Source organism: Trichosurus vulpecula, chromosome 1 (assembly GCF_011100635.1).
Source record: "Trichosurus vulpecula isolate mTriVul1 chromosome 1, mTriVul1.pri, whole genome shotgun sequence".
NCBI lineage: Eukaryota > Metazoa > Chordata > Mammalia > Diprotodontia > Phalangeridae > Trichosurus > Trichosurus vulpecula.
The window spans coordinates 396,632,149-396,659,177 of NC_050573.1; the positions used below are offsets into that span (position 1 = coordinate 396,632,149).

Consider the following 27,029-nt stretch of genomic DNA (forward strand, 5'->3'; position numbering starts at 1 on the left):
GTAAAATTGTTCTCAAGTTGGCAACTCAAACATCAATGAATAAATATACCTTTTTCCTCTACAACCTTGTCAGCATTGTTTTGATTCTTTCTGTTATTTTTGCTAATCTGATGGCTGTGCTGGGATGGAAGGGATCTCAAAATGGTCTGCACCTTTTTCCTAATTACTATTGAGATTGAACATTTTTTCTGGCAATTTATAACAATTTTTGTTTTCTCTTCTGAAAAATGTTCATCTTGGTTGCTTGACTTAAAATAATTTATTTGGTGATTTACAGTTGCATCAATTGGCAAAGGAGAAAAACAGAGAAGCTCAAATCAGTTAACCTACTTGCACTCAATGTCAACCATACTAAGAAGAGTTAATCCTTAAAGTTACAAAACTAGTTTTCAATGTACTTCACATATCCATAAACAACCCTTTTTTATTTTCATAGATAACTGTGAACTGACTTTTAAACTAGAAGTAACTATTAAGAGGATTTACAAAATAGTCTGTGCTAATACAAATAAATTGTTTCTCCTTCTGGAGGAGTTAATGCTTGTACAATTTTAATAATGAGATCTGTAAATAGAAATTTTTCTACAGTGTCAACTTAAAAGGGCTCATGAGGGGAATATTTACATGTTTCAGATTACAGGCTTTTAACTAATACTGTTTTACTTATATGGCCAGAAAAATTATTTTTACCCTGGGGTCCTCAGAACCTCCAAGGGTCTGTGGATAGATTTCAGGGAGTCTTTAAGTTGGATGGGGGAAAAAATTTCTATATCTTTATTTTCACCATCCTCAAAATGAAATTTAGCATTTCCTTTAATAAATGAAAAACTACAGTAGTATTAGCAGTAACTCTGTCACCAATAGAAATATTTTATTTCATATTATAAATTATTTTAAGTTATGTTACAGTTGTTGCAAATATCTCAAAATATAACCTACACTCATTACTTCAAAATTACCGTAATAATTAAACCCACCATTAGATTATCTTCCTGACAACAGATACACAGATTACATTTCAATATTATTGACTCCCTTTGTTATCTTATTTATTTTAATTTATGCATTTAAAAATATTCCGAGAAGGGGTCTATAGGCTTCACCGACCACAGTATCAAAGGGGGTCTTGACACCAGAAAGGTTAAGAACCCCTTATCTAAATGATGTCTTATTGGTAATGGATTCAGGTCAAAAGACATCATTTGTGTATCTACTACTTGTAAGGTACCAGAATAGGCACTGAATTGTACCTACTGTGTTTAAGCAGCACAATCTGGTAACAGGTGACTATTCCAAATGCATTCCAAGGAGCTGTGCTCCACTGGAGCTCTGCTGTTTAACTTTTTTTCCAATGACATGAATCAAAGTATAGATGGCAGCTTATCAAATCTACCCAAAACACAAAGCTGACAGGGCTAATAGCTAAGTAAAACAGTATTAGGATAAAAAGATCAGGACATGCTAAAATACTGGGCTGAATCTAAGAAGACTAAATTTAATTGGGATAAATATTCAAAGTCTTATACTTTTGAATCAAACTCCAAGTATAAGATGAAGGAGGCAGAGCCTGATAGAAGTACAATGAAAAAGGATATGGGCATATCAGAGGATGTTTCAACAATTTGGTTAGCAGCTGCTGTGGGGGTGAAAAACGAACACAAGTCCAACAACAGGAATGCTGCCAGCCCACATTCTTTCGATCCGCTTTACTCAGGAAAGCAACGTTAAGGGGTTAATAATCTCAATTTAATCCAGCATACAAATATCATTCACTTAGTTTAGGGGAAAAAGCCAGCACCCTGAACTTCAGAGCAAACACAAACAAATTACAAACATCAACAGACAGACCTTGTCTGATTCAAATCTCAATGCATAGTTACCAGAATTTAACAAAGTCCAAACATCCGGGTTTACAAGCTGGAGGGCTCTTAACTACAGCTGCCCAGAGTCTCCACATCAGCACACCTTCAAGAGTGAGAGCCCTAAGCAAATAGCTCTGTCTTGTCTCTTTATGCACTCTTCAGCCATCATCATACGTCATCTGAGTGACCAGAACTTAAGCTCTTGCTGTTGGCTCTAGTCTTAGCAACTCCCCTTAGGACCCTGGGGGCTTCACACCCACATCAGCTTAGCACCTAGTAGCTAGGGGTTTTGGGCCTACTTGGGAGCCAAGATATAATCAGACCTCCCTTCATTGGCCCCACCTGGAGCCCCACCTTAGTTACCAATGCACGTGGCCATTTAATTTAGATTTTTGTTACATCATGGACCTGGAAGGGGTGGAGTGCATTGGTAACTAAGGTGGGGCTCCAGGTGGGGCCAATGAAGGGAGGTCTGATTATATCTTGGCTCCCAAGTAGGCCCAAAACCCCTAGCTACTAGGTGCTAAGCTGATGTGGGTGTGAAGCCCCCAGGGTCCTAAGGGGAGTTGCTAAGACTAGAGCCAACAGCAAGAGCTTAAGTTCTGGTCACTCAGATGACGTATGATGATGGCTGAAGAGTGCATAAAGAGACAAGACAGAGCTATTTGCTTAGGGCTCTCACTCTTGAAGGTGTGCTGATGTGGAGACTCTGGGCAGCTGTAGTTAAGAGCCCTCCAGCTTGTAAACCCGGATGTTTGGACTTTGTTAAATTCTGGTAACTATGCATTGAGATTTGAATCAGACAAGGTCTGTCTGTTGATGTTTGTAATTTGTTTGTGTTTGCTCTGAAGTTCAGGGTGCTGGCTTTTTCCCCTAAACTAAGTGAATGATATTTGTATGCTGGATTAAATTGAGATTATTAACCCCTTAACGTTGCTTTCCTGAGTAAAGCGGATCGAAAGAATGTGGGCTGGCAGCATTCCTGTTGTTGGACTTGTGTTCGTTTTTCACCCCCACAGCAGCTGCTAGCCAGATTGTTGAAACAGAGGACTAGAAGCTTAGGGGTGAATGATGTCTAACATCAATGTAATTTTAGGTTGCCATCAAAGAAGCAGAGTGTTTAGGCCTGAAGACCTCTTATTCTCTGCCTTGATGAGATTATCTGACTCTGTTCAGTTCCTGGGAACCACTTGTTTTAGAAGTCTATTGATAAGCTGGATGAAGTGCTTAGCCTCAGCTTTGTGCCTGATGAGGATCAGTTACAGGAACTGAGGATATTTAACCTGAACAAGACAAGACTTCCAGAAGAACATGATAACTGTCTCCATACACTTCAAAGGTAGTCACACAGAAGAGGCACTGGGCCAAGATTGGGGCAGTTCTATCTTGCTCCAGAGAACAGGGAGTTACAATGAAGCAAATTAAGTCTTATCTTAAGGAAAAAATTCCACAGAATTAGTTGCCCAGGAAGATTAGTCCTCCCCCAATTAAAGCTTTCAAGTAAACGTCTGATGACAACTTGTCAATATGTTTTAGAGAGGATCCTTATTCAGGTACAGGTTGGAATTGATGGCCTCCAAGGTCTTTCCAATTCTTAGATTCTGTATACTGTAGCAAAATATTTTTTCCTTTTTAAAGAAATAGGATTGTATAAAATTTTGACTTTGTTTCATTCTCAAAGCAAAATTTTATATGAAATAATTCTACTTCAGCATTATTGACAAAGTAGCCAGTATAAAATAAAGAGCCTAAAAGGGGCGTGGTACTTTAAGCAAAACGGGTGAACCAGTGATAATATAGAAAACTACCTGGCATCAGTAAATGAAGTGACTATGAAGCAGGTATTGTTATTGAAGTCTCACTCAAAATTAGTCACTGGAACTCTAATACCATGCATGCCCAAGATAAAGTTTATAATAACCATATCAAGTATCTTTTTCAGAAAAATATAGAAAATATGAAAAATCAGATAGTTTAGCTAGCATCTTTATATTTAGGTGGTAAATTATTTTGGAAGAAATGAAACAGTTTTTTGTTTTGTTCTGTTTTTTTTTTTTTTTACAAAAAAATCTAAGTTCCTGCTGTTTTTCATAGGGGAAAAAAGCATGCTACATTTAGGACATGAAATAAAAATGAAAATAAAAAGTTAGTTTCGGGTTCAAAAATTAGTAACATCACCAACACATTTTTCACAGCATACAAGTTATAAACAACTCACCCAGCTTGGGAAATCAGACCAAGTTGGAACTCGTTGACAGAGGTCACGGAGAATACGTATGATAATCACACAGGATTGCAGACCGTTAGCTCTAGCCTTGAGAGCAATACAAAAATCAAATTAATTAATCCTAGAAACTACTGAAAATAGCCCTTGATGAAAAAAGCTAAAACACCACTGTTCAATGGAAGCTCAGCTATAATGACAGAAACAAATCACTCCAAAATTTCATTCCATGAGCTGCCATTTACAGCAGTATTTTATGCCAAGGTTAGTACTTTAAGCTGTATGTACTTTAAGTCAGAGTGCACAGATTATACAAGAATAATATTTCTTGATCCCCTGTGAACTTTGACCTATGTTCATTTATAACAATAAATTAAAAATCTGCCTATATTAGAAATAAAGGGAATAAAGTAAAGAGCTAAAAAGTTTTGTCTAGGGACTGAAAGGTTGAGGGAATCTGTTTGGTTTCTTTACTGTGCCTTTGCAAGACTGCAAAGTCACTAAACCAAACAGCTGCTTCCTCACCTTTCACTCCCTACACTTATAAACTTAGAGAAACAGGAAAAAAAATCTTAAAACTAAACACAAAGCTTTAAACACATATTCCATTATTTAAAGCAAAGGTACTCTGCAGCCTTATGGAATATAATATAAATACACAGCATATGGTGATCCAGAGCGAGTCAAGCTTTCAACATCGCCTTCTCAATGACCACACACACACACAAAAAAACCAAACACCCCAAAATGTAAGTTTCATGTCAAATCAGCAATAGCTGCATAAAGCAGATCTGTACTGAACTATGTTAACATTTTTTCTGTTCATTTAATTTAAAGTAGCATTGCCATGGGCAACCTTTGAGTGTTTATATACAGTTAAACATACTGTAACTGAACTACTCTCTCATAAGGCTACAAGAAAAAAGTAAAATGATGTTCCGAACCTGGAACCACTTAGCGTGGCGTAGAGCAGCCAGAGCGTCAAGGCATTTTTGCCTGTCCAAGACGTCCGGTGGGTCTTTCACCATACCCGAGGTTACATCTAAAATGGATTGAATTGGCAAAATGCAGTGAGGAATGGGTGTTTGACCAGGTGAGCAAGACACTTCCTTAAAGTAGCTTCAATGTCACACATGCCATTTGAGATTTTGCTAGCACTTTGAAACCAATGATTAATATTTAGCAAAATTCTTTTCAATTCATAGAATGTTAACCCAATATGAAATTGAGAGCAAAATGAAATTTAACTCTCAGTCACTTCATTATTTCACTGCAATGACCGCAACAGTGTAATCAGATTTCAAATAAATGTTCTAGGAAAATAAATCCCCTCCAAAATTAAATGTTAAAGGAAGGATGGTTGGACACAGTGCACCAGCACAAAGAACACAAGACAGAGGGAACACAAAAATCCACTTCAATAAAGTAGAATTTACAGTAAACTTATGGAATTTGCTCATCATCTTAAATGGTCACAGGCTATTTTGGACCTAATTTCAGAAAGGAAATTGAGAACAAGGTTGGAAAGAAATTTTAGAATTCACGGAAAAGGAAGATTTTAAATAATGGAAAACAGTAAATTCTAGAAAGGTTTAGGAAATATTTTTCCTTGAGAGTATAACTTACTGCAAAGGGAATGTGAAATGCCCTTTAAAATTCTCAGAGTTCTCACAAAGTACATCATGGTATAGTTGGAGAGAGAGGATGGATATAAAGCAGAAAAGGGGAAATAGGTACTATTGTGAAAAAAGGCAGAATAAAAGGTGATTACAATAAACACAGTGCTTTACTGAAAAAGAAAGTATATTTTGTATACATCAATTTAATAAGTAATTTCTAGGTTACTATGTCATGAGTATTTGTCACACTAAAGAGAGTACACAAATGTATTTGGGGAAAAAACCTAGCAATAGCACCCAAAGATCAGGGCAAGTCAAATTAATTCAAGTAATGAAAAAGTTAATTTTTTTTAATGGTACAGTGGCCAGTTCAATATCCAATAATTAACTACCTTATATCTCAATGCAAGAATGTATACATCTACAAATATAAACACTTAGTAATGAAATAAATCTTAACTGGCAACTCATTAGTGTTCATCAAGCTAGAGTAGAAAGAGACCTTAGAGATCAAATCTCAACCTCTCATTTTATAGTTGATAAAACTGAGGCCAAGAGAGATTAAGTTACTTGCCCAAAGCCACACATATAAGTGGCAGGGCTAGGATCGGACCAGAAGTCCTATACTTCTAAGTTCTGTAATTCTGCCCTATACAATGCTGCCTCCTTAAGTCTTGTTATAAAATTGCATACCTGACAAACTTAAAAGACAATGTAGCCTAACTAATAGGGATTGTTTGTTGAGCCCAGTATAAAGGCAGGTTGTATTTGGAAAAGTTTTACATTATATAAGTTACTGATTATATATAATGCTTATGCAGAACACTACTAAATTTAAGGAGAATTTAGAAAATGACACAGAAAAACTGAGGTCGTTAATGTAACAAGTAAAGGGCAAGACACTGTGATGGGATAAGAAAAAAAAGAAAGATTATTTTACTTTTAAGGTACTGTTTACAACTGGAAAATCTGCCACTGTTTTAGGATTATAAGTCCTCAGAAACATTTAAAGATACTGGGCATATTTTAAGTGTCAACTAAGAGGCTACACTTTATCACTTCCATTACAAAATCTGGGATATCTTTAATTCTTACAAACCAGATTAAGATAAAACAGGTAATGAAATGAAAATAAATTTTCAGAACCTACTGGAGTCTATAGATAGCCCAGGAATAGAAAAAGTTTGTGGTATTTTGATATAAAGTAGAAGATACACTGTGTGTAATAAAAAGGGATTTTATGAAGCAAATATAAGATATTCAGGCAAATTATTAGTAAACATACATTTAGAGAAAAACCAGGAAGACAAATTCCGGGAGCCAATTTGAATATGATAGTTGGGACATTTTTTGAGAAAGAAAAAGGGATTATTGGAAAGCACAGCCAGGAAAAGTAGTAAACAGCAGAAAAGGAGGAGGGGAATAATGTACAAAAAGCCTTTAAGGTCCCTTATTTATTTATTTGGTTACATGAGTGCAAATAGGTGATACTGTGCAATCTTTTTTTAAAAAAAAAATAAAAACTCAGAATTGAAAGTAGATTATAATTCCTATTAATTTAAAATTTTACAGTAGTAATTTATTCCAAATTCGTATGAAACCCCCCCTCCACCCAATTCACAAGCAGAAAATCTTGATTTTAACATTGTGGTTCAGAAGTATCCCATATATCACTGATGGACAGCATAAATAAGTTTGAAATTTTTAGCTAATACTCTAAGTCCAAAGATGCCAAGACACCTATTGCAATTTCAAAATAAATTAGGGCTATATATTAGGGAATTTGAAATAAAATTTAATGTGTGGATTTTTGTACCCATTTTACATTTCAAATGGATTAACCCCTTAATAAAGGTCACTGTGCTAAAATTATATTTGTTGTTTAATACCCTGTTAACATACAACAGAGACTAGGTTAATTTACAAAAACAAAAGGCAAATTCTTACCCTGTGTGAATATATTCTAAAAATATATGAATAAGGGGTTAATCGTCAGTTAGAAGACATGCTGTGTCCACACTATGTACTAATTAAAAGTTAACAGGTATATGAATTTCAGTAAACATGGTTACATAGTCCAGTCAACCACTTTAAAGCTAGTGTGAACACTGCTTAATTCTATGAAAGAGAGAGACCAGGACAAAAAAAAAAAACAGAATAAAATCATAACAAAAACAAAAAACACACAAAAGGACAGTAAAATGCTAGAACTATGCATCCAAAACCCCTCCTTATTCAACATGGCAGGTGTGACACTGAGCTTTTGAAAACCTTGGTCAAAAATCCTTCCGATGTCTTGGCAGCAACCCCTGACAGGAATCAATTCCCTCTGCTAGAAGGCTTTGGACCGGGCCTGATAAGCTAAGGATGGAAAAAAAAACACACACACACATACTTGACTTGCTGAAGAAAAGATTCCGCAGCAAGGGTTAGAGCATTTTGAACATATCAAATTTAAAGTCAATTCTGTGAAACGATAGATAACTGTCAAACGCAAACTACTGAAGGATATGACTGCTATGCGATTAACAGTTATTTAAATAATTTGATTTGATTTTTAAAAGCCATTTTATTTTTTTGGAGGGGGATTTAAATGTGGTGATCAGCAGGATTCCAAACTATGTGCAAAGTCTTCATTTACAAGAATTCTTCCGGCAAAGCCTTCCTTACCACCTTTACTAACTCCCCGAAGCAAGCTAAAGGCTTTAAACCATTTTAAGACACAGAGCATTGGGAGCTGCAGTAAGAGAAAAACCACACATACCGTTATTCTGCAGCAAGAAAGAAGCAATCTTCATAATAAAGCTGAAGACATGACTTACTGCACTTATTTGCAGTGAGGCAACACTGTACAAACACCTGACATTTTTGTATATCCATTTGTCAGCTCAGTGTCTTGAAGTGAAATCTATTAAATTTTGTTTTTGCTATTTCCCTTCAGAATAATACTTACTTAGCAGATAAATGAAACTCAGAACAGTAATTCTAACTCAAATGTGGGTCAGACAAAAATAGTTTTGTTTCCTTCGGAAGGGGTAAGTTATTAAAGTTTTTAAGTTATTATACCTATAGCTCATAACCTAAAGACTTTTGCTCTACTATAAAATAGCAAAGAACAAGTTAAACTTGACTGAGTTATAATTTGATGTGTTCTACAAAAAAATGCTTTTCCTTCCAATAAGTCTTATGTGGTTTCCTTCCCAAAACTTAGGTGAAAGTCACGTTATACATGACTTGATTTGACTGATTAAAAAACAATTATTTTCTTGACAAAATCCATGACCAGACCAGATTTGGGCCTGCTTAAAAAAAAGAAAAAAGGCAAAAAGGCAAAAAAAAAAAGGCAAAAAAAAAAAAACCAACCCAAAACAGAACCAAAAACCAACAACAACAACAAAAAACCCCAGAAAAACAACCTGCACATAAAATCCATTTATCTTTAAAGATGTTAAAATGAAATGAAATGTGTAGCACATGAGATTCAACAGATTTCCAATGAACACATTAAAAGAAATGAAGCTTTGTCTCTGGGGCATGGAAGAATTTGGACAACAAAGCATAAAGCAGTTGTCATCACAAAGCTATTTTCACAAATTATACTGATATGATAAAACCCCTCATATATTAAGGTAAATGAAAAACTGTTGGTGCCATTTTTTTGCATCTAAGTTCTTAATAGTCTTGCTATATGCATGGTATTTTATATTAGTCTTTCCCCCAAGGCTACATTATGAATAGTAATACTGATATAGACTAACTTCAATTTCAATAAATTGTTAAGATGTATGAAAACAACATAAAAGGAAACAAAGTAAATTTTATCTGACCCATAAAACGGTAGAACCAACATACTGCAGACACTGATCATGCTCGTTGGCTTAAAAGCTTTGGAAGCTTTGAAAGTGTTACAGAACAGTCCCTAAAGCAACACTGCTGGCACCAGGATTTCATATTCTATAAATGCAAATTGATTTTAAGAGCTCTGACGTGCACTTGAACTCACTAACTATGCCATTTATTATTACAATATTTCTTGTATAGTGTCTGGGTCAAATGCTCCAACCTATAAATGTCAGGAGGCTGTGTATTTACGAAAGCACTCCAGACCAAAGAGCAACCTCAGAAAACTGGAAATGACATTTACTTTAATATAAAAGCAAAAACTATAGTTAGATGTGTAACAATGCCTCTTAAGAATGTATTAAACATCATTTATCCAGTTTACAATCCAGTAGTTTTATTTCTAAAATACTTCAGTTTTAAAAATTATAACGCAGGGGCAAAAACTTCTATAAAGTTAAAACTCATGTCCCCTTGCTAAAAATACCACTTTTCTAAAATTTCCAAATACCCGAACTGTTCAGGTAAAAATAATTTTGAACTTTTCCAGAAAACTGAGGTTAGCATTTAAAATAAAAAAAAGCAAGATCAATCATGCTATGAAGTTTGAAACAAAACACATTAGCAAATAGAGTATTTACTTTTCAGGAAATGATCATAAACAGAAATGTCTGCTAAGTCAATTCTCCCTAATATATATGTAATGCCAGCATGTTGCCTTCTAGGGCTTAATGCCATCTTAAACAGAATAGATACAGTTATTGGAAAAGTAGTATCTTTAACAACTTTCCAACCTCCATCCCTCATGTTCTCCTCTCGAATAACTGGAGATGTCAGCGTGATAGTGACTTGCATTTTGGGTTCCACACAGGAATTCAATATTATTGCAGCTTCGGATAAAGCACATTTTATGTCATACTTCTCAGGGCTTATAACCTATATGACAAAAAAAAAATGTATCAATTGAAATCTTTAATATTGTCAAATAAAGGCAGAATTTTTTATTTGCTTTCTTGGTGCTTCAACTAACTGTAACTATATCTACAGAAGTGCTTTTCAGCCTCTAATTTTCTGTAACACACACAAATTTGTAAATTTGCCATAATGTACTTGTCAAATCAGCTGTGAGCAGTAGAAACATAGCCTTGACCCAGCTGGATAAAAGAGAATCCTGACAGAGAGAGAGGGTGGCATAAAATTATCAAAGAAAATTATTTCTTTACCTTTTCCCTCACAATGAATATTCTAGCTATTTCTTATATGCAGGAATGACTGCATTATGTCTCAGTCTGAAATAGGCACACTCAGAAGCCAGGAGATAAATCTATTTTCAAAATGGAAGGTTCTAAACAATTGGTTTTGTACCGCAGACTGGCAATATGATGACTGAGGGTTACCTAATTTTCATCTCTTCCTTAACATCAACAATACAAATAGTTTCCCTGACTCTATCTTAGGGGTCTTTCTTTTACCCTTTTCATTCTTCAGTATCCAGTGAAAAATGTGATCAGAAAGAAATAGTTATGTGCCTCCTGATAAAAAAAGACTAAGATATAAAGATGGAAAAAAACATAACCTCATCATGAACCAGAACTCACTAAAAGCAAAAGGAACTCTTGCTAGGTGATGAGGTAATACTTGCAAAGCACTTTCCAAACCTTACAGTGTTATAACAGAAGGGTCACTTGGTGCTAGGGCACCATAATACAAGGACTCCTTGGGATCTGGCACAAAGTTTGAAAAGCATTTGTTTAATAAATAATAAACTGATTTTTAGAGAAATATCAACCATCATTTCCATTTATGGTTTTTTGTTTCCTTTAAAAACATGAAAAATATATCCTTCCTAAGTCATAGGTGTTCATATAAATTAGATAGTACTGTGGAAAAAACTCCCATGAATCTAATCTATTTGGATGGTAAGAAGACATAGGTTCAAATCCCACTTCTGACTCTTACTAGCTGTTTGACCTTGGGAAAGTCACTTGTTCCTGGCCTTGTTTCCTTGTCTTTGTAAAACAAGGATATTGGACTGGATGGCCTCTCAAGTCCTTTCTGGCTCAAGGTTTATGATCCTGACCTCTCTCCAATGGTCTAATTGCTCACCTGCATAAGAACTGAGTAAACTAGGGATAACACAAAGTTAATGTCTGAGACAAATTTCTTAATCCATTACTGCATGGAATTAAGACCCACTAAAGCCCCACAATCCTTCCATGAACTAAGTCCCTGGAACCATTGTATGATATTGAGCTTAGCCACCTTCTCAACTCAAAGTAATGTCATTGGTAGTAGCACTGTCAACCTTGTTCCACTCTGATAATTCATAGGCTGGCCTAAATATAACAATATCAACACCACGGCAAAACTGTCACTAAAGGAGGGGCCATGGTAGAAAGGAGGTGGAGCTGTTGACATTTAAAAGAGGCCTCAAATGCTGGACACATTAGATGACTAATTGTTGTCTGACCAAAAAATTACAGATAAGATAGTTATCAGGAAAAAAAATGCATAAGCTTTGGGATAATCTAAACTATACTGGGAATTTAACAAATGCTGTTAATGCTATAAATCTGAGAAAAATTTAAATAGAAATCAAATTTCAGAAAATTCAAAACTTTTTTAAACAAAAGTACAAAAAGGAATTGCTTTATCAGTAGTATCTGGAGTTCTTATGTTTCACTAGAAATGTTTCCTACCACAAGAAGGTTTTAGACAGGTAAGCTATGGGAGGCATCATTAAAAGGCAAAAAGTCTCAGAATATCTTTTTAAAAATATTTTAAAATGTTATTTATTTATGTTTAACATTAAAAAATGACTTTCAAATTCTCTCCTTCCCACCCCTCCCCCATACACTGAGAAGGTAAGCAATATGATGCTTATTATACATTTGGAATCATGCAAAACATTTCAATTTTAGCCACATTGCAAAAAAAAAAAAAAAACAAGAAAAATAAAGTGAAAAAAATTATACTTCAATTTGCACTTAGTACAGGATATCAGGTTGACATTTACTTAAAACATGTTAGAAGTTAGTGGCTTACACCCCGGAAAGATACACTTATTTACATAGCTACTTTTTAGTCCAAATTAATGATGGCTTCTCCCTCATTATTCAAGTCTCAAAAAAAAAAAAAAGGCCAAAGACAACATATGTTCCAGTTTTACCTTATAAAAGTAAACTGGTAAGACTGTATAATACCAAATGCAATCACTGCAAAATATAATATTAGAGTGAAAAAAAAACTAGCCAGAAAGCATGCATGATTTGAAAAAAACAGTTTGCTTAGAAAGCTCACATTAGTAATTCTGATTGTTTAGGTATAAAGTACAGCCTTGTCAATACCTCCAAACCCCCAAAAGGGCAAAAATTAACATTCTAGACAATACTTACAGCAAGCTGTTTGGGAAGGTTTTCTGAAATACGACTCAATAACGTCTTTGAAGGTTTCTCTGAGCACAGTAAAACGAGGTTTACATTTCTGTCTCCACGGAGAAGTAATCCTTTTGCCAATACTCCTACTCGCAAGACTCCTTTCAAAGCTCTGCAATAAAATCACTGCATTACAAGGTAGTATTCTCTTTTCTCAAATAAGAACACCTACCTACCAGTCAATATATAAATTAAGATAAAAATTTGCTACCCAATTAAATTTTCCACTAAAAATGGGCAGTCTGCATAGGATTCAACTGGTCAGTCAACAACCACTTATTACAGTATTACCCTGTTCCAGACACTATGCTAAACAATGAGGATACAAAGAAAAGCAAAAAAGTTCTCAGCTCTCAGAGTTTACAATCTCATCTGGGAGACATGTAAATAGCTACAAATAATACAAACTATATTCACAGTAGATAGAAAGTAATGTCAGAGAAGGCACTAATAGCTATGTGAAGAAGACAGGTAGAGATGAGTCAAGCCCTCTCCTGGAGAAGATAAGACTTGAGCTGAGTCTTAAAAGAAGTGAGGTAGAATAACAGGCAATGTTCAAGGGATATAACATTCAAGGAATGGGGTTGGGGGGTGGGGGAAGTCACTTAACCTTATTTGCCTCAGCTTCCTCAACTAAAAATGAGCTGGAGAAGGAAATGGTAAACCATTCCTGTATCTTTGCCAAAAATAAAACAAAACAAAAAAACACTCCATGGTCCAACACAACATGGTCCATGGAGTCACAAAGAGCTAGACACAACTAAATAACGATGAACAATGTGCCAGGCACTGGGGATACAAAGAAAGACAAAAGACAATCCATGACAGCATGAGGGTCAGCCAGTGAAAATGTAAGATGGGAGATTGGATATTTTCCACCTAAAGGCACAGTAGATGGAGAGCACTGGGCTTTGAGACAGGAATACCTGAGTTCAAAACCAGCCTCAAATGCTTACTAGCTGTGTAACCCTGGTCGAGTCACTTAACCTCTGTCAGTCTCAGTTTCCTCAATTATAAAATGCAAATAAGAGTATCGACCTCTCAGGGTTGTAGCTCAAGTGAGAAAATATTTGCAAAGCGCTGAGCATAGTGCCTGGAACACTGTCAGTACTTAATATATACTTGTTATCCTCTTCCCGTTTTCAAGGAACAGCAAGGAGGCCAGTGTAACTGGACAGTGGAGTACATGTAGGAGTTTAAAAAGATTGGAAAGGTAGGAAGGGGCCAGATTACGAAGGTCTTCAAAAGACAATGAGAGGGTTTTAGATTTGATGCTGGTAATAATAGGGAACTAATGGAACTGAAGTAGAGGATTAACTAAATGGGGAGACTTGAGGTAGGAAGACCATCTAGAAAGCTACTGCAACAGTCCAAGTGTGAGGTGACAAGGGCCTGCCTCATGGTGGTGGCAGTGTCAAAAGAGACCTAGCAATATCACTACCAAGTCTGTCTTCCAAAGAGATCAAAGAAAAAGATCCATATGTACAAAAATATTTATAGTAGCTCTTTTTGTGGTGGCAAAGAATTGGAAACTGAGAGGTGCCCATCAGTTGGGGAATGGCTAAAGCAGTTATGTCATATGACTATGATGAAATACTATTGTGCTGTAACAAACAACAAGAAGGTTGGTTTCGAAAAATCCATAAGACTTAGATGAACTGAGGCAAAGTGAAGTGAACAGAACTAGGAGAACTCTGCACACAGTAAATAGCAATATTGTAAGGATGATCAACTGTGAAAGATTTAGCCACTCTGATCAATATAATGGTCCATGACAGTAACAATACCCAAAAGATAGAGGTAGATGGAGGTAGAGCTGATGAACTCTGAGAACAGACTGAAGCATTTTCCCCCCACTTTATCTTCTTACTTTCATATTTTTTGGCAGGGGATGATTCACCTAATATGGAAATGTTCTGCATGATTATACATGTATAATGGGTATTGCTGGGTATACTGTTTGCCTTCTCAATAGGTAGGGGACGACCTGAAGAAAGGAGAAAATTTAGAACTGAAAATAAAAATTTGAAAAAACAAAAACATAACTTATCTTTGGAAAAAGTTTTGGGGTTTTTTGGTGGGAGATGGAAAACCTTTTTGTAAAATCAATTTTATTGCATTAAATATTCCTTAATTACATGCAAAAAAATCTAACAATCTTTAAAAAAATTTTGAGTTCCAAATTCTCTCTTCTCCTGACACCCTCCTTCTTAAGAAGGCAAGTAATTTGATTGTGATGTGAGACCCTGAAAAATATTTCCATATTACCCAGGTTGCAAAAGAAAATACCAAAAAAATAAAGTAATAAAAGTAAAGAATTTTTTGAAAGGATGCTTCAATGTGAATTCAGAGTTCATTAGTTCTCGCTCTGGAGGTGGATAGCATTTTTCATTATGGGTCCTTTGCAATTGTCTTGAATGATTGTCTTGATCAGAACAGCCAAGTCTTTTACAATCTTTCTTACAATATTGCTGTTACTGTGTATAATGTCCTCGTTACTTTGCATCGGTTCAGTTCATGTCTTCCTAGATTTTTCTGAAAGCATTCTGCTTGTCATTTCTTATAGCACAATAGTATTCCATCATATACTACAACTTGTTCAGCCATTCCCCATTGATGGGCATCCCCTCAACTTTCAATTCTTTGCCACCTCAAAAAGAGCTCCTAAATATATTTTTTCACATATAGGCCCCTTCCCCTGTTCTTTGATCTCTTTGGGATACAGACCTAGAAGTGGTATTGCTATGTCAACATGTATGCAGTTTTATAACCTTTTGGGCACAATTCCAAATTGCTCTCCAGAATGGTAGGATTAGATGACAACAGTGCATTAGTGCCTCAATTTTTCCAAACACCCTCCAGCATTTATTTTCCTTTTTTCTCTAGTTTCCAATTTTCCTTGTAATTTTGTTTGTGCAAAAGCTTCTTAATTTCATGTAATTAAGTTACCTATTTTAATTCCCATAATCCCCTATCCTCTCATTTGGACATAAATGCTTCCCTTTTCCAAAGATCTGACAGGTACATTTTCCCATGTCCCTCTAATTTGCTAATGCTATCACCCTTTATGTCTAAATAATTTCTATCCATTTTGACTTTATCTTGGTATACAGTGCGAGATGTTGGTATATAAGCTTAGTTTCTGCCAAAGTGCTTTCCAGTTTTCCTAGTAATTTTTGTCAAATGGTGATTTCTTACCCCAAAAGCTGAGATCTTTGGGTTTATCAAAACACTAGATTACTGCGATCATTTACTATTATGTGCTGTTTATCTAATCTATTCTACTGCTCTGCTTTATGATACAGTATGAAATCTGGAACTACTAAGCTGCCTTCCTTAACATTTTTTTCATCAGTTATCTTGCTATTCTTGACCTTTTTGTTCTTCCAGATGAATTTTGCTACTATTTTTTCTAACTCTATAATTCTTTGATAGTTTGATTGGCACTGAATAAGTAAATTAATTTAGGTAGAATTGTCATTTTTCCTATGTGGCCTACTCATGAGCAATTAATATTTCTCCAATTGTTTAGGTCTGTCTTTTATTTCTGTGAAAAGTGCTTTGTGATTATGTTTATGTAATTCCTGGGTTTGTCTTGGCAGGTAGACCCTCCAGTATTTTATATTATCTGCAATTATTTTAAATGGAATTTCTCTTTCTATCTCTTTCTGCTGGTTTTTGTTGGTAGTATACAGAAATGCTGATGGTTTATTTTAAGGTAGGTTTATTTTATATCTTGCAACTTTGTTAAAGTTGTTAATTGTTTGAACTAGTTTTTAGTTGATTCTCTAAGTAAATCACAGTATCATCTACAAAGAGTGATTGTTTTGTTTCCTCACTGTCTATTTTTATGCTTTCAGTTTCTTTTTCTTATCTCACAGCTATAACTAGCATTTCTAATATAATATTGAATAATAGTGGTGACAATGGATAACCTTGTTTCATTCCTGGTCTTACTGGGAAGGTTTAAAATTTAACCCTGTTAAATTATGCTTGCTTTTGGTTTTAGGTAGTTACTACTTATCTTTTTAAGAAAGGCCCCACTGATTCCTATGCTTTCTAGTGTTTTTAATAGGAATGGGTGCTGTATTCTGTCAAAGACTTCTTCTGCATCTACTGATATAATCATATGATTTTTGCTGTTTGTTACTGATATGGTCAATTATGCTCATAGTTTTCCTAATACTGAACCAATCCTGCATTCCTGGAATAAATCCTAACTGGTCATAGTGTATGATCTTTGCTATAATCTCCTTGATAGTATTTTATTTGGAATTTTTGCACTGATAGCCATTAAGGAAATTGGTTTATAGTTTTCTTTCTCTGTCTTGGCTTTCCCTGGTTTAGGTATCAAAACTATATCTGTATCATAAAAGTAACTTGGTTGGGCTCCTTACCTGTTTTTTCAAATAGTTTGTATAGTATCAGGATTAACTGTTCCTTAAATGTTAGGTAGAATTCACTTATGAATCCATCTGGTCCTGGGGATTTTTTCTTAGGGAGCTCTGATGGTTTGCTCAATTTCTTTTTCTAAAACGGGGTTAAGTATTTTATTTCCTCTTCCATTATTCTGGGCAATTTATATTTTTGTGAGATGGGAAACCTCTGATCAATACAATGTCTAACTAATTCCACAGAACTCATTATGAAACATGCTACTGGCCTCCTGACAGAGAGGTAATGAACTCACAGTGAATACTGAGAAATGTTTTCTGGACATGGCTAATGTTTTGCTTGACTATGCCTACCTGTTGCAAGAATTTTATTTTTCTTTCTTTTTTCAATGAGATAAGGGGGAAGAGAAAGTAGATTTCACTGAAAATGAGAAAAAAACAAACAAGAAACCATACCTGTCTTTACCACCTTCTTTCTTGTCATCACCTTCTTTGCTTTTGCTTTTCTCATGATCAGACATATTGTCTGAAACAAGTTTGAGAGCCCGTTCAGTGATAGAAACAATTTTCTGAACTGCCTGTAACTCCTCTTCAGTTGGATATATAGCTGCATGTTTTGTCATTACGTAACGGTCATCAGATGAATCAGGACGACGTAAAGGCTGTGTAGAAGAAAAATCTTTATTACTTCATTTAAACAAAAGAAATGATTTGCTTCTGTTGAAATACTGAATTTTCAATAATAAATTAAATGCAAATTAGAACACCTCTAAGGCTCTACTTCACACCCATTAAATTGGCTACGGTTTACAAAAAGAGAAAATGACAAATATTGGTGGGCTATGAAAAAAACATGGACATAGCTACATGGTTGGTGGAGCTGTGAATTAGCCTAGCCATTATTGGGAAGAAATAGGGAATTATGCCTCAAATCTATTAAACTATGCACACCCTTTGGCCCAGTTATACTACTTCTAGGCCTATACCCCAAAGATATCAAAGAAGAAAACGTCTCATGTACAAAAATATAGTTGCTCTTTGTAGTTGCAAGGAACTGGGAACTAAAAGGGTTGCCCATCAGTTGGGGAATGGGTGAACAAATTGCAGTATGTAACTATAATGGAATACTATCATGCCATAAGAAATGATGAAACAGATGATTTTAGAGAAGCCTGAGGAAGACTTCTATGGACTGATAGAGTAAAGTAAGCAGAAGAATAATTTATATAACCACAGCAATATAACGAACAATTCTGAAAGACTTAAGAACTCTGATCAATGTAATGACTCAGAACCATGACTCTAGGACCAATGATGCTACCCATCTTCTGACAGAGGTATACAAAACATGCAGAAACACACGTTTTTGGACCTTATTAATAGAGGGCTGTTTTAATTATCATGCTTATTTGTTACAATTTTTTTTGGCATGGGGGGAAGGCGAAAATGCTTAATAACTAAAAAAAAAAAAGAACCCAAAATAAACCCCCCCCTTTTTTTCCCAGAAATACATCTTGAACTTTTAATAGGAATAAAGAACCAGCCACACAAACCTTTTAAATCTACTCTATGCTTTTTTATGCCTGTAAGCAAATTCACAATGTACAGTATTTTAGTTTTCTCTTTTTCACACACTTGATCCTATCCCTCTGGGAAATGTATTTACATAAGAAAACAAATCAGGAGTTGGAAAAGACTCCTGACACCAACTAATCCAATCTCATTTTACAGATGAGGAAGCTGAGGCCCATGGAAAGGTTAAGTGACCTACCCAAGGTCACAGAGGTAGCAGAGGCAGGATTTGAACCCTAGCCCTCTGACTCCAGAGCTAGTGTTTTTTCCTCTGTACATGTCCCTAACTTCCACATGTTCTTTTTTCCTCTTGCTGATCCTTGAATGACTTGGACCTCTCCTGATGAGAAAAGGAGAGCTAAATTTGAAGCACGATGATTAAAATTAGTGTTTTTTTATCAGGAGAGATCTACTTGTATAGTTATCATGACCTGACTTTAACACTTTTTTTCTTCACACATTCAATAAAAACAGTTTCATATGATCAAGGAAAACAGGAAAGCAAAAAGGCTCCAAGACATTTCTAAAAGAAAGCTGGAATATGCTTTGAGATTGGAGTAAAAGGTGTAGCTCCTCTCTGTTCCCCCCTTCTAAACTAGAAGACAACAACAGCTAGGTAGCCTTTTATGTGAACAAATAAAATTTCAAAGGCAATCCTGTTCAAGTGGATGACAAGTGGAAACCAATGTGCTATAAAGGAGTCCTGTGGAAGCAACAAGGAACATGGGAAGTTCTCATATACCCAAAGACCTAGCTGGTAGGTCAGATGAAAATATTAACAGTAATGCTCAAGAACATTTTTTCCCTACCCTAATGCCAAGGTGGTAGTCAATCTATCTCATCCAAAATTTACAGAACAAAAACTTACTGCAGGTCCCTGAGGCTGAGGTGGCATTCCTGGTCTGACCCCAAGGAGGCCTAGTGGCCCTGGAGGTCCATGTGGATATCCTCCATCAGGCATTCGACGACGGTCATCCCAGTGATGCTGTTCTTCTTCCATTCTCCTCCAGTACATATCTTCTTCATAGCGTCTAAAATGAGTTTACATTACATACTTATGAATAAAAATACATATATTACTAATAAAATAATTTTGAATTAACCATTAGGGCATGATTTGTGACCAATGAAGAGCAAAAAATAAAAACTGGGGAAGATTCATGCTAAATGTATAGGTTATACATTCTTCTCTATTACATCTTATCACACTACTTTGATTTTGTAAGTGTAGATGAAAGCAATCCTTTTATGGAATATTAGCAGGGAAAAAACAAAGAAGAAAGGGGCTAAGAATACTAAATTTAATGCTTGGGGACTCTGAGCAGAGAAAATGTATCATTCCTGCCAACGGTCTCCTTTTAACTCTCCCTGATCATCTCAGATTCATTTATTCTTTCTTGTTCATTCCTCATTCTAAGCTAATAAATCATAATGGTAGTCTCTCGCAAGAAGAGATTGAGAACTGACAATCTTTTGCAATGAAATTTCTATCTCTAAGAAGCTAGTGGGGATGCAGACAGCTGGCTCAGAGCTTTTAAGGACAGACTGACTTTTCTACTTTTAGAATAGGAATAATATGTATGTATATGTATATAAGTGTATGCACACACATACTTATTGTGATACACACATACTCATATGTAGATACGCAGTGTAGTATAATGTAGTGTAGACAGAGCTTGGGACTCAAAAATGAGTTCAAATTCCTCTTTTGACATTAGAGCTCTATAACCATGGGCAAATCTCTTAACCTAAGCCTTAGTTTTGTCATGAATAAAACTGGAATACCAGGGGTGGTATCTACTTCAAAGGGCTATTGACTATGAAGTATTATATGTGTTAACTATTTTGTAGCACCAACTTACTCCTGCTAAGACTAATAAGGCTTGAGCCATATCTGCTGAACAGTGAAACTGGAGGCTAGAGTCAGGGTTCATGTAGGCCAGACTTTCAGGAAACATATGGCTTATATTCAGAATGATATGGGACGGACCAGGTCAATAGTTAAGTACCTACTATGTACCAGGCACTGTGCTAAGTGCTGGGGATATAAAGCAAATAAAAAAGTTCCTACTCTGAAGGAACTCACAAGTCCAATGAGGAAGACAACATACAAATAACTGTACAAACAAGTTATATACAGGATAAAACAGAAATATTCAATCAAGAGAAAGCCCTAGAATTACAAGAGATTGGGAAAAGCTTTCTGTAAGTAGGTGAGATTTTGGCTGGGACTTAAAGGAATCCAGAGAAGCCAGAGGACAGAGGTGAGAAGGGAGTGAAAAGGGCTGAAGTTGACAGGAGTGTTTTGTTCAAAGAGGAGCAAGGGGGCCAGTTTCAGTGGATCTCAGAGCATGTAATTGGGGATAGATAGGGGTGGGGGAAGGTTATGAAGAGCTCTGAACACCAAACTAAAGATTTTATATTTGATCCAGGAGATGACAGGGAGCTGAGCCACTAGAGTTTACTGAGTATGGGAGCGACATTTCTGTGCTTTAGGTAGATCATTTAGTTGCTGACTGAAGGAAAGATAAGAGATTTCTGGCAGGCAGAAGAAACCAGCAGGCTATTACTAGAGTCCAGGCAAGAGGTGACAAGGGCCTCAGAAGGGTGGTGTCAATATCAGAGGAGAGAATGAAGAATATGGGGGAGATGTTACAAAGCTAAAAGTGAGGAGTTGAGGATGACACCTAGTTCCCGAGACTGGGGCATTGGAAGGATAGCGGTGCCCTTGACAGTAATAGGGAAATTTGGAAGAGGGAAAAGTTTAGATAATGAGTTCAGTTTGGGACACTGAGTTTAAGATGTCTATGAGACATCTAATTCAAGATGTTTAATAGGCAGTCGGAGATTTGAGATTGCAGGTCAGGGCTAGATAACTAAATTTGAGAAGCATCAGTACAGAAGTAATAATAAAATTCATGGAAGCTGCTGAGACCACCAAATGAAATTTTATAAAGTGAGATGGCCCAGGACAGAGTGCTGTAAGTAGGGACAGGTCCTCGATATATGATTTCATTGATATAGGGAACTCTCTAAAAGTGCAGGTCAGCAACCTTTCTGCAAGTTATGATCTCAGAGGTTTGCCTAGCACAGTGAAAGACTAAATGATTTGTCCAGGACAAAACACCCAGCAAGTGTCACAGCCAGGATATGAACCCAGGTTTTCTTGGTTTTGAGATCAAACTCACTATCTACTGCACCACACTGTCTCTTGTGTTACAGGTTTAATACCAAATATAGAGTTTAGAACATTATGATCATTTTAAACAACTACAAATAAGAACAATTTAACTAGACTACCGGGCCCAAATGAGTTAATAAAACATTCCTATGCTAAATTACAAAATTTCGGTACTCTGTAAATCACTAAACTTGAAACACCTCAGAAATTTTTTTAACATACTCTACATTAATTACAATACATTAATTTTCTTGGAAACAATCCAATGTTTCCCAGCTTTTTCATTCAGGATGTGTTTATTATAACTGAATTTAATATAAACCCATTAAGCTTCTTTTTTCTTGTTCTGTCCTCAAAGAGGAAATAGTTACATCACTCATATCATTTCTTCATATATCTGATTACCAATACAAAGATTCTGAAATCTACCCTAATTGTCTAAACAATTTCCAATATATAAATCAAATTAAGTCTTAATATTTGCATTCTAATAAATGATCTATTTTTTCAATCAATACCAGAGCTTCATCTGTACTAGTTTGTACATTTTTATTAGCTGATTTAACAGAAAAAGAAGGAAAGAAGCATGCAAGTCTGGGAGGTGGGAGGGCAAGGATGGTGGTGGTGGTATCTGATGATGGTAGTGATTTAGAAGAGGCCAATTCTAGTATCAGTGGGGACAAACCACTAGAGACCTAGCTCCAAGCTCTTACTGGTATCTGAGGCTACCTAGTGATTCCTCAGATGTGAAATTTAACATTGGCTCATTTGCATCAATTAATTTTGCTAAAAAAGTTCCAAATATGTTATTTAAGGAGATACAATGTGAGCAGATCTCTGCTACTAATGTTCCCTGAAAGTTTAAAGTACTGTAAACAAACTTACCTTGCCTAAAAACACCAGTTACCATAAATTTGTTCAGCCATTCACAACTAAACTATTTAGCAAGTACGAAGTAATTTTTCATGTTTTATTAAAAGTGAAAATAGCACCTCATTTCCATTCTCCAGCGTTCCTCCTCTTCACGTCTTCTCCAGTATTCTTCCTTCTGCATTTGCTTCCTCATTTTCTCTTCTTGAATCTTTCTTGCTCGAATACTGGGCTTTACTTCCACTTGCAAATCAGGATTTACTTTTTTCTATATAAACAAATATTTTAAAATTTATTTTTCATCAGTCTTTTCACTCAGCGCAATTCTTCAACATTCTGTATATTTAGTTACATACTTTTAATTTTTCCTATGGAAGGCAAGTCACTACTGTAAAATCTCACTAATTCAAAATAATTAGGAAGAAATTCAGTAAAATCAGTTAAATTACCATAGTTCTCAGAATACATATAGCAACTCAAATTAAGATCCCCAAAGTGCTGTATGCAGAAATTATACCCAAGACTCTATGAATGTCTAGACAGTCTTACATCCTTCAAACACTCTATGGTCATGGAATTATAATTTCTTAGTATGCCCTTTTAAAAACAAGAAATAAATAAAATCTTATAATATAAAATCAAGCTCCATTGTCTTAAAAAAAAGTGATTGATACACGGGTATATAGTTTCAAATATGTAAAAACTGGCAAGTTGAGTAAACTTGGGTGATAAAATAGATATGTCCTTTGGGTCACACCACCCTTAGAATACGCTCGAGCTCCTGTATGATCAGAATAGTGTCATTTTGATTTTTTGTTTTCTAGAGTGTAAATGCTCAATACAAAGTAATGATAGCAATCTCTACTAACTTTATATTGAAGTCTGTGCCTTCTCCCTTTTAAGTGCATTTCCTTGGCATTGGGATCATTAAAGCTACACTCACACAGCTTACAATGGAACCGAATTACTTTCCCTTCATCATTTCGTACCTAAGAAACAAATGAAGAACATTAAAAATAGGAAAACATAGTATGTTTATAGAATGTTAGAATTGACATTATTCATTTTCAAAATTCTGTAGCCCTAATGACAGAAAAGCTATTTCATTAACCACAATTAGTTGTAGCCAGAGAAAGAAAACACAAAGGGTCTGAGTTGCCTGTGGGCTTGACAAGATGGCCCATGTCGGAATTTGGGTAAGGATTCATATTTTGATTCTGGCCTGTAAACAGTTTTGTTGGTAAAGCAAGACCTTTATAATTCAATTAAGCTTGTACTTGTTAAATACCTCCTGTGCTAGGTACTGTGTTAGGCAATGCCAATTTCCCTTTATTTACATATTTAGGTTTGTATGCAGAGACATCTATATACATGATGAATTGAATCACTACTGAAATTTGAGCTGCCCCAACTAATTAGGGGAACAAGTAGAATAACAGAATCTCAAATCTAGAAGGCATCTTAGAAATCATTTAGTGCAAAATCCCTCAGGTTTCACTACAGCCTAGAGAGCTTATGCCATTTAGTCACAGAACTCAGACTAGAATACAAATCTTCTGGTTCCTAGGCTAATGCTCTTTCCGATTAACTGTTGCCTGACATATTTTTATGTTATGTGGACTACTGGTAGGTTTAAGTTTTTACTTCCATATTTAAAGGTGCTCCTAACCTTGATGTTCGGGAAGTATAGTATTACTGGAAGTACCCAGCATAAAACTAGGAAATGTGTTATTTTCAATGAGTAAATTTTCCCTACTTCAATGTATTGCTTTTAGAAGACTTCCGCTACAGGTAGGGTTCTATTGTCTTTTTCATCTAGAAGGTTCAAAGAATCACAAATTCAGAGGGAATACGAAAGTCATCTCTTCCAATCCCTCTCATATGAGTACACTGAGAAACTAAATATGTTTCCCAACTTCTCATCCTTTGCTTGTTAAGTAAGTAACCTCAGTTTTATATATAATAAATACTAAGCTCCATTTTTCTCTCTTATGAAATAAAATGCCAAGGCTTTGTCTGGGCTATTTTCTTTAATATTGAGGCTCTTTGGCTTATTTCTACCATTCTGGACAGTTAATATCACTAAGTAGGCCACTATCAGGCAGAGAATGAAGATGAAAAACAAAGAAACTAAAAGCTCTTTTAGCCTATAGTAAATACATTTTTGAAATTGTCATTTTATTTAACATGATTAACACAGAAGCTATAAAAAAAGATTTGTAAATGAATAAGTCCTCTCCCCAGAAACACATTTTCACAACAAATCTATAGTTTCAATTTTATAATAACCATACTCTCAGTTCAATACCTCCTCAACATAGTCATGGCCTACTGGCTGTACATCACTCTGCAAAGCAGCAAGAGTTGTAGGTGTCACTGGGTCTGATGGGTCTGATTTTACTTCTTGGGTCTGTACAGCAGAAGTGGCAGGGGTAGGTTTAATACTTTCGGTACCTTTCAAATCTTCTGTTTTAATTGACGGCAACTTATTGCCACCTAGAAAAAGGGTATATATAAACTTGTAAATTTTCACCATAAACAAATTTCACATGAATTAAATTGGAGCGTCTATAATCTTCCTATAACAATACCGCTACTTAGTAATTACGGACATTTTGGCTTAAGGACCTGAGTCTTGAAAACATTGAGCTTTTGCTGTTTATTAACAAGTAGAATAAGTTACCTGAAAGTATCCATAATAACTTCACTTTGAGAAACTCAAACTATTTAACAATTCATCTTCATTAATTGGAGTGGTATTTCCACTTTACAAATGGACCAAATTTTTACATAGGATTTTCCATTTTTTAAATTCATGCTGCTCAAGCTGATTTCAACAAAAGATAGATGAATGAAAGCTGAAACAGTTTTGTCTTCTAATTCCCTTTTAAATTTTATCAACTTCTGATCACTTGAAATCTAATCTTACTTTGCTTAGTGTTTTGTAAAAATAGGTTTAAAACTGTTAAGATTCTTTTTTAAACTATTAGTGATGACTATCCCACTGAACAGGCAAAGAAACAAAAGTACCAGTATACGGGCACAAATGGTTACATTTATAAAAATAACATTCCAATTAGTTTTCCTATAAAATACTATCTTGTGAATTTTCTAAATATAAGTTTCATAAAGTTTCATAGCAAAGGACATATATACTTGCCAACAAAATTTATTTTGGGTGTAGATGTTTTCTTTGCAGCCATACTTGCAGGCACAGTTGATGCTTTAGTGTTTGATGCTGTATTGAGACCTGTGTTTGTAGCAGGTGTAAGAACCTTGACTGCAGAAGTTACAACTGAAGAATTCACAGTACTGTTGGTAGCTGAAATACCAGAAGTAGAGGCAGTTGATTTAGAAGCAGATGCAGCGGTTGAAGAAGTAGCTTGGGTAACAACATTTGGTTCCGTTGAAGGAATGGGTTTGCCAAGTTTTGTGTGTAACTTTACCACCTATAAAAACACATTTATTAGTATCAGTCAACACACTGTGTAAGGTATATAGATTTTTAAAATAATAATCAACACTTTACAATTAAGTCCGACTATCCCTTTTCTACTCAGCATAATTTTATGTGTTACATACTTTTACATATATGCTTCCTGTTAAATCCATGTATAAACAGATATCTGCCTATTATCTAGCTGGGTAACCTTAGGCAATTCATTAAACTTCTAGGCCTCAGTTTCTTCACTTGTAAAGTCAGGGAGCTGTGATAAGATTACAGCTCAAAAAATTCTATTATTGTTTGGTTTAAACCTCAATAGTAAAAATACAAATTTTTAATTTGCCTGCAGAATTCCTAGCATATCCACATGTGCATACAGGGCATCTTCTCTGCATTTATTTTAAATTTCTAGAGTACTTTACTTCTAAAGAATCTTTATTTTCACAACATGACTATGAGGCGAATATGTATGCTCATTGCTTCTACCTTACTTAGATAAGGAAACCAAGGCAAAGATGGATTAAATGACTTATTCAAGGTCATATCCAGGCAGACACAAGGTTAACAGAAAGGAAATATTAGCAC

At 35.3% G+C, this 27,029-nt stretch overlaps 1 protein-coding gene across 2 annotated transcripts in view; it reads right to left on the reverse strand.

Moving 5' to 3' along the window:
• ZFR (zinc finger RNA binding protein) overlaps positions 1–27,029 on the reverse strand; it is a 76,886-nt gene that overhangs the window by 8,854 nt on the left and 41,003 nt on the right. For both annotated transcript variants that reach the window (XM_036757939.1, XM_036757948.1), the window contains 10 exons: positions 26,160–26,448; positions 25,308–25,495; positions 23,869–23,988; positions 23,122–23,267; positions 19,814–19,976; positions 17,830–18,035; positions 12,941–13,091; positions 10,340–10,481; positions 5,031–5,128; positions 4,081–4,176 (listed from right to left, as the gene is read on the reverse strand). In XM_036757939.1, coding sequence (XP_036613834.1) covers positions 4,081–4,176; positions 5,031–5,128; positions 10,340–10,481; positions 12,941–13,091; positions 17,830–18,035; positions 19,814–19,976; positions 23,122–23,267; positions 23,869–23,988; positions 25,308–25,495; positions 26,160–26,448 — 1,599 coding nt within the window. The remainder of the gene's footprint in view (positions 1–4,080; positions 4,177–5,030; positions 5,129–10,339; positions 10,482–12,940; positions 13,092–17,829; positions 18,036–19,813; positions 19,977–23,121; positions 23,268–23,868; positions 23,989–25,307; positions 25,496–26,159; positions 26,449–27,029) is intronic.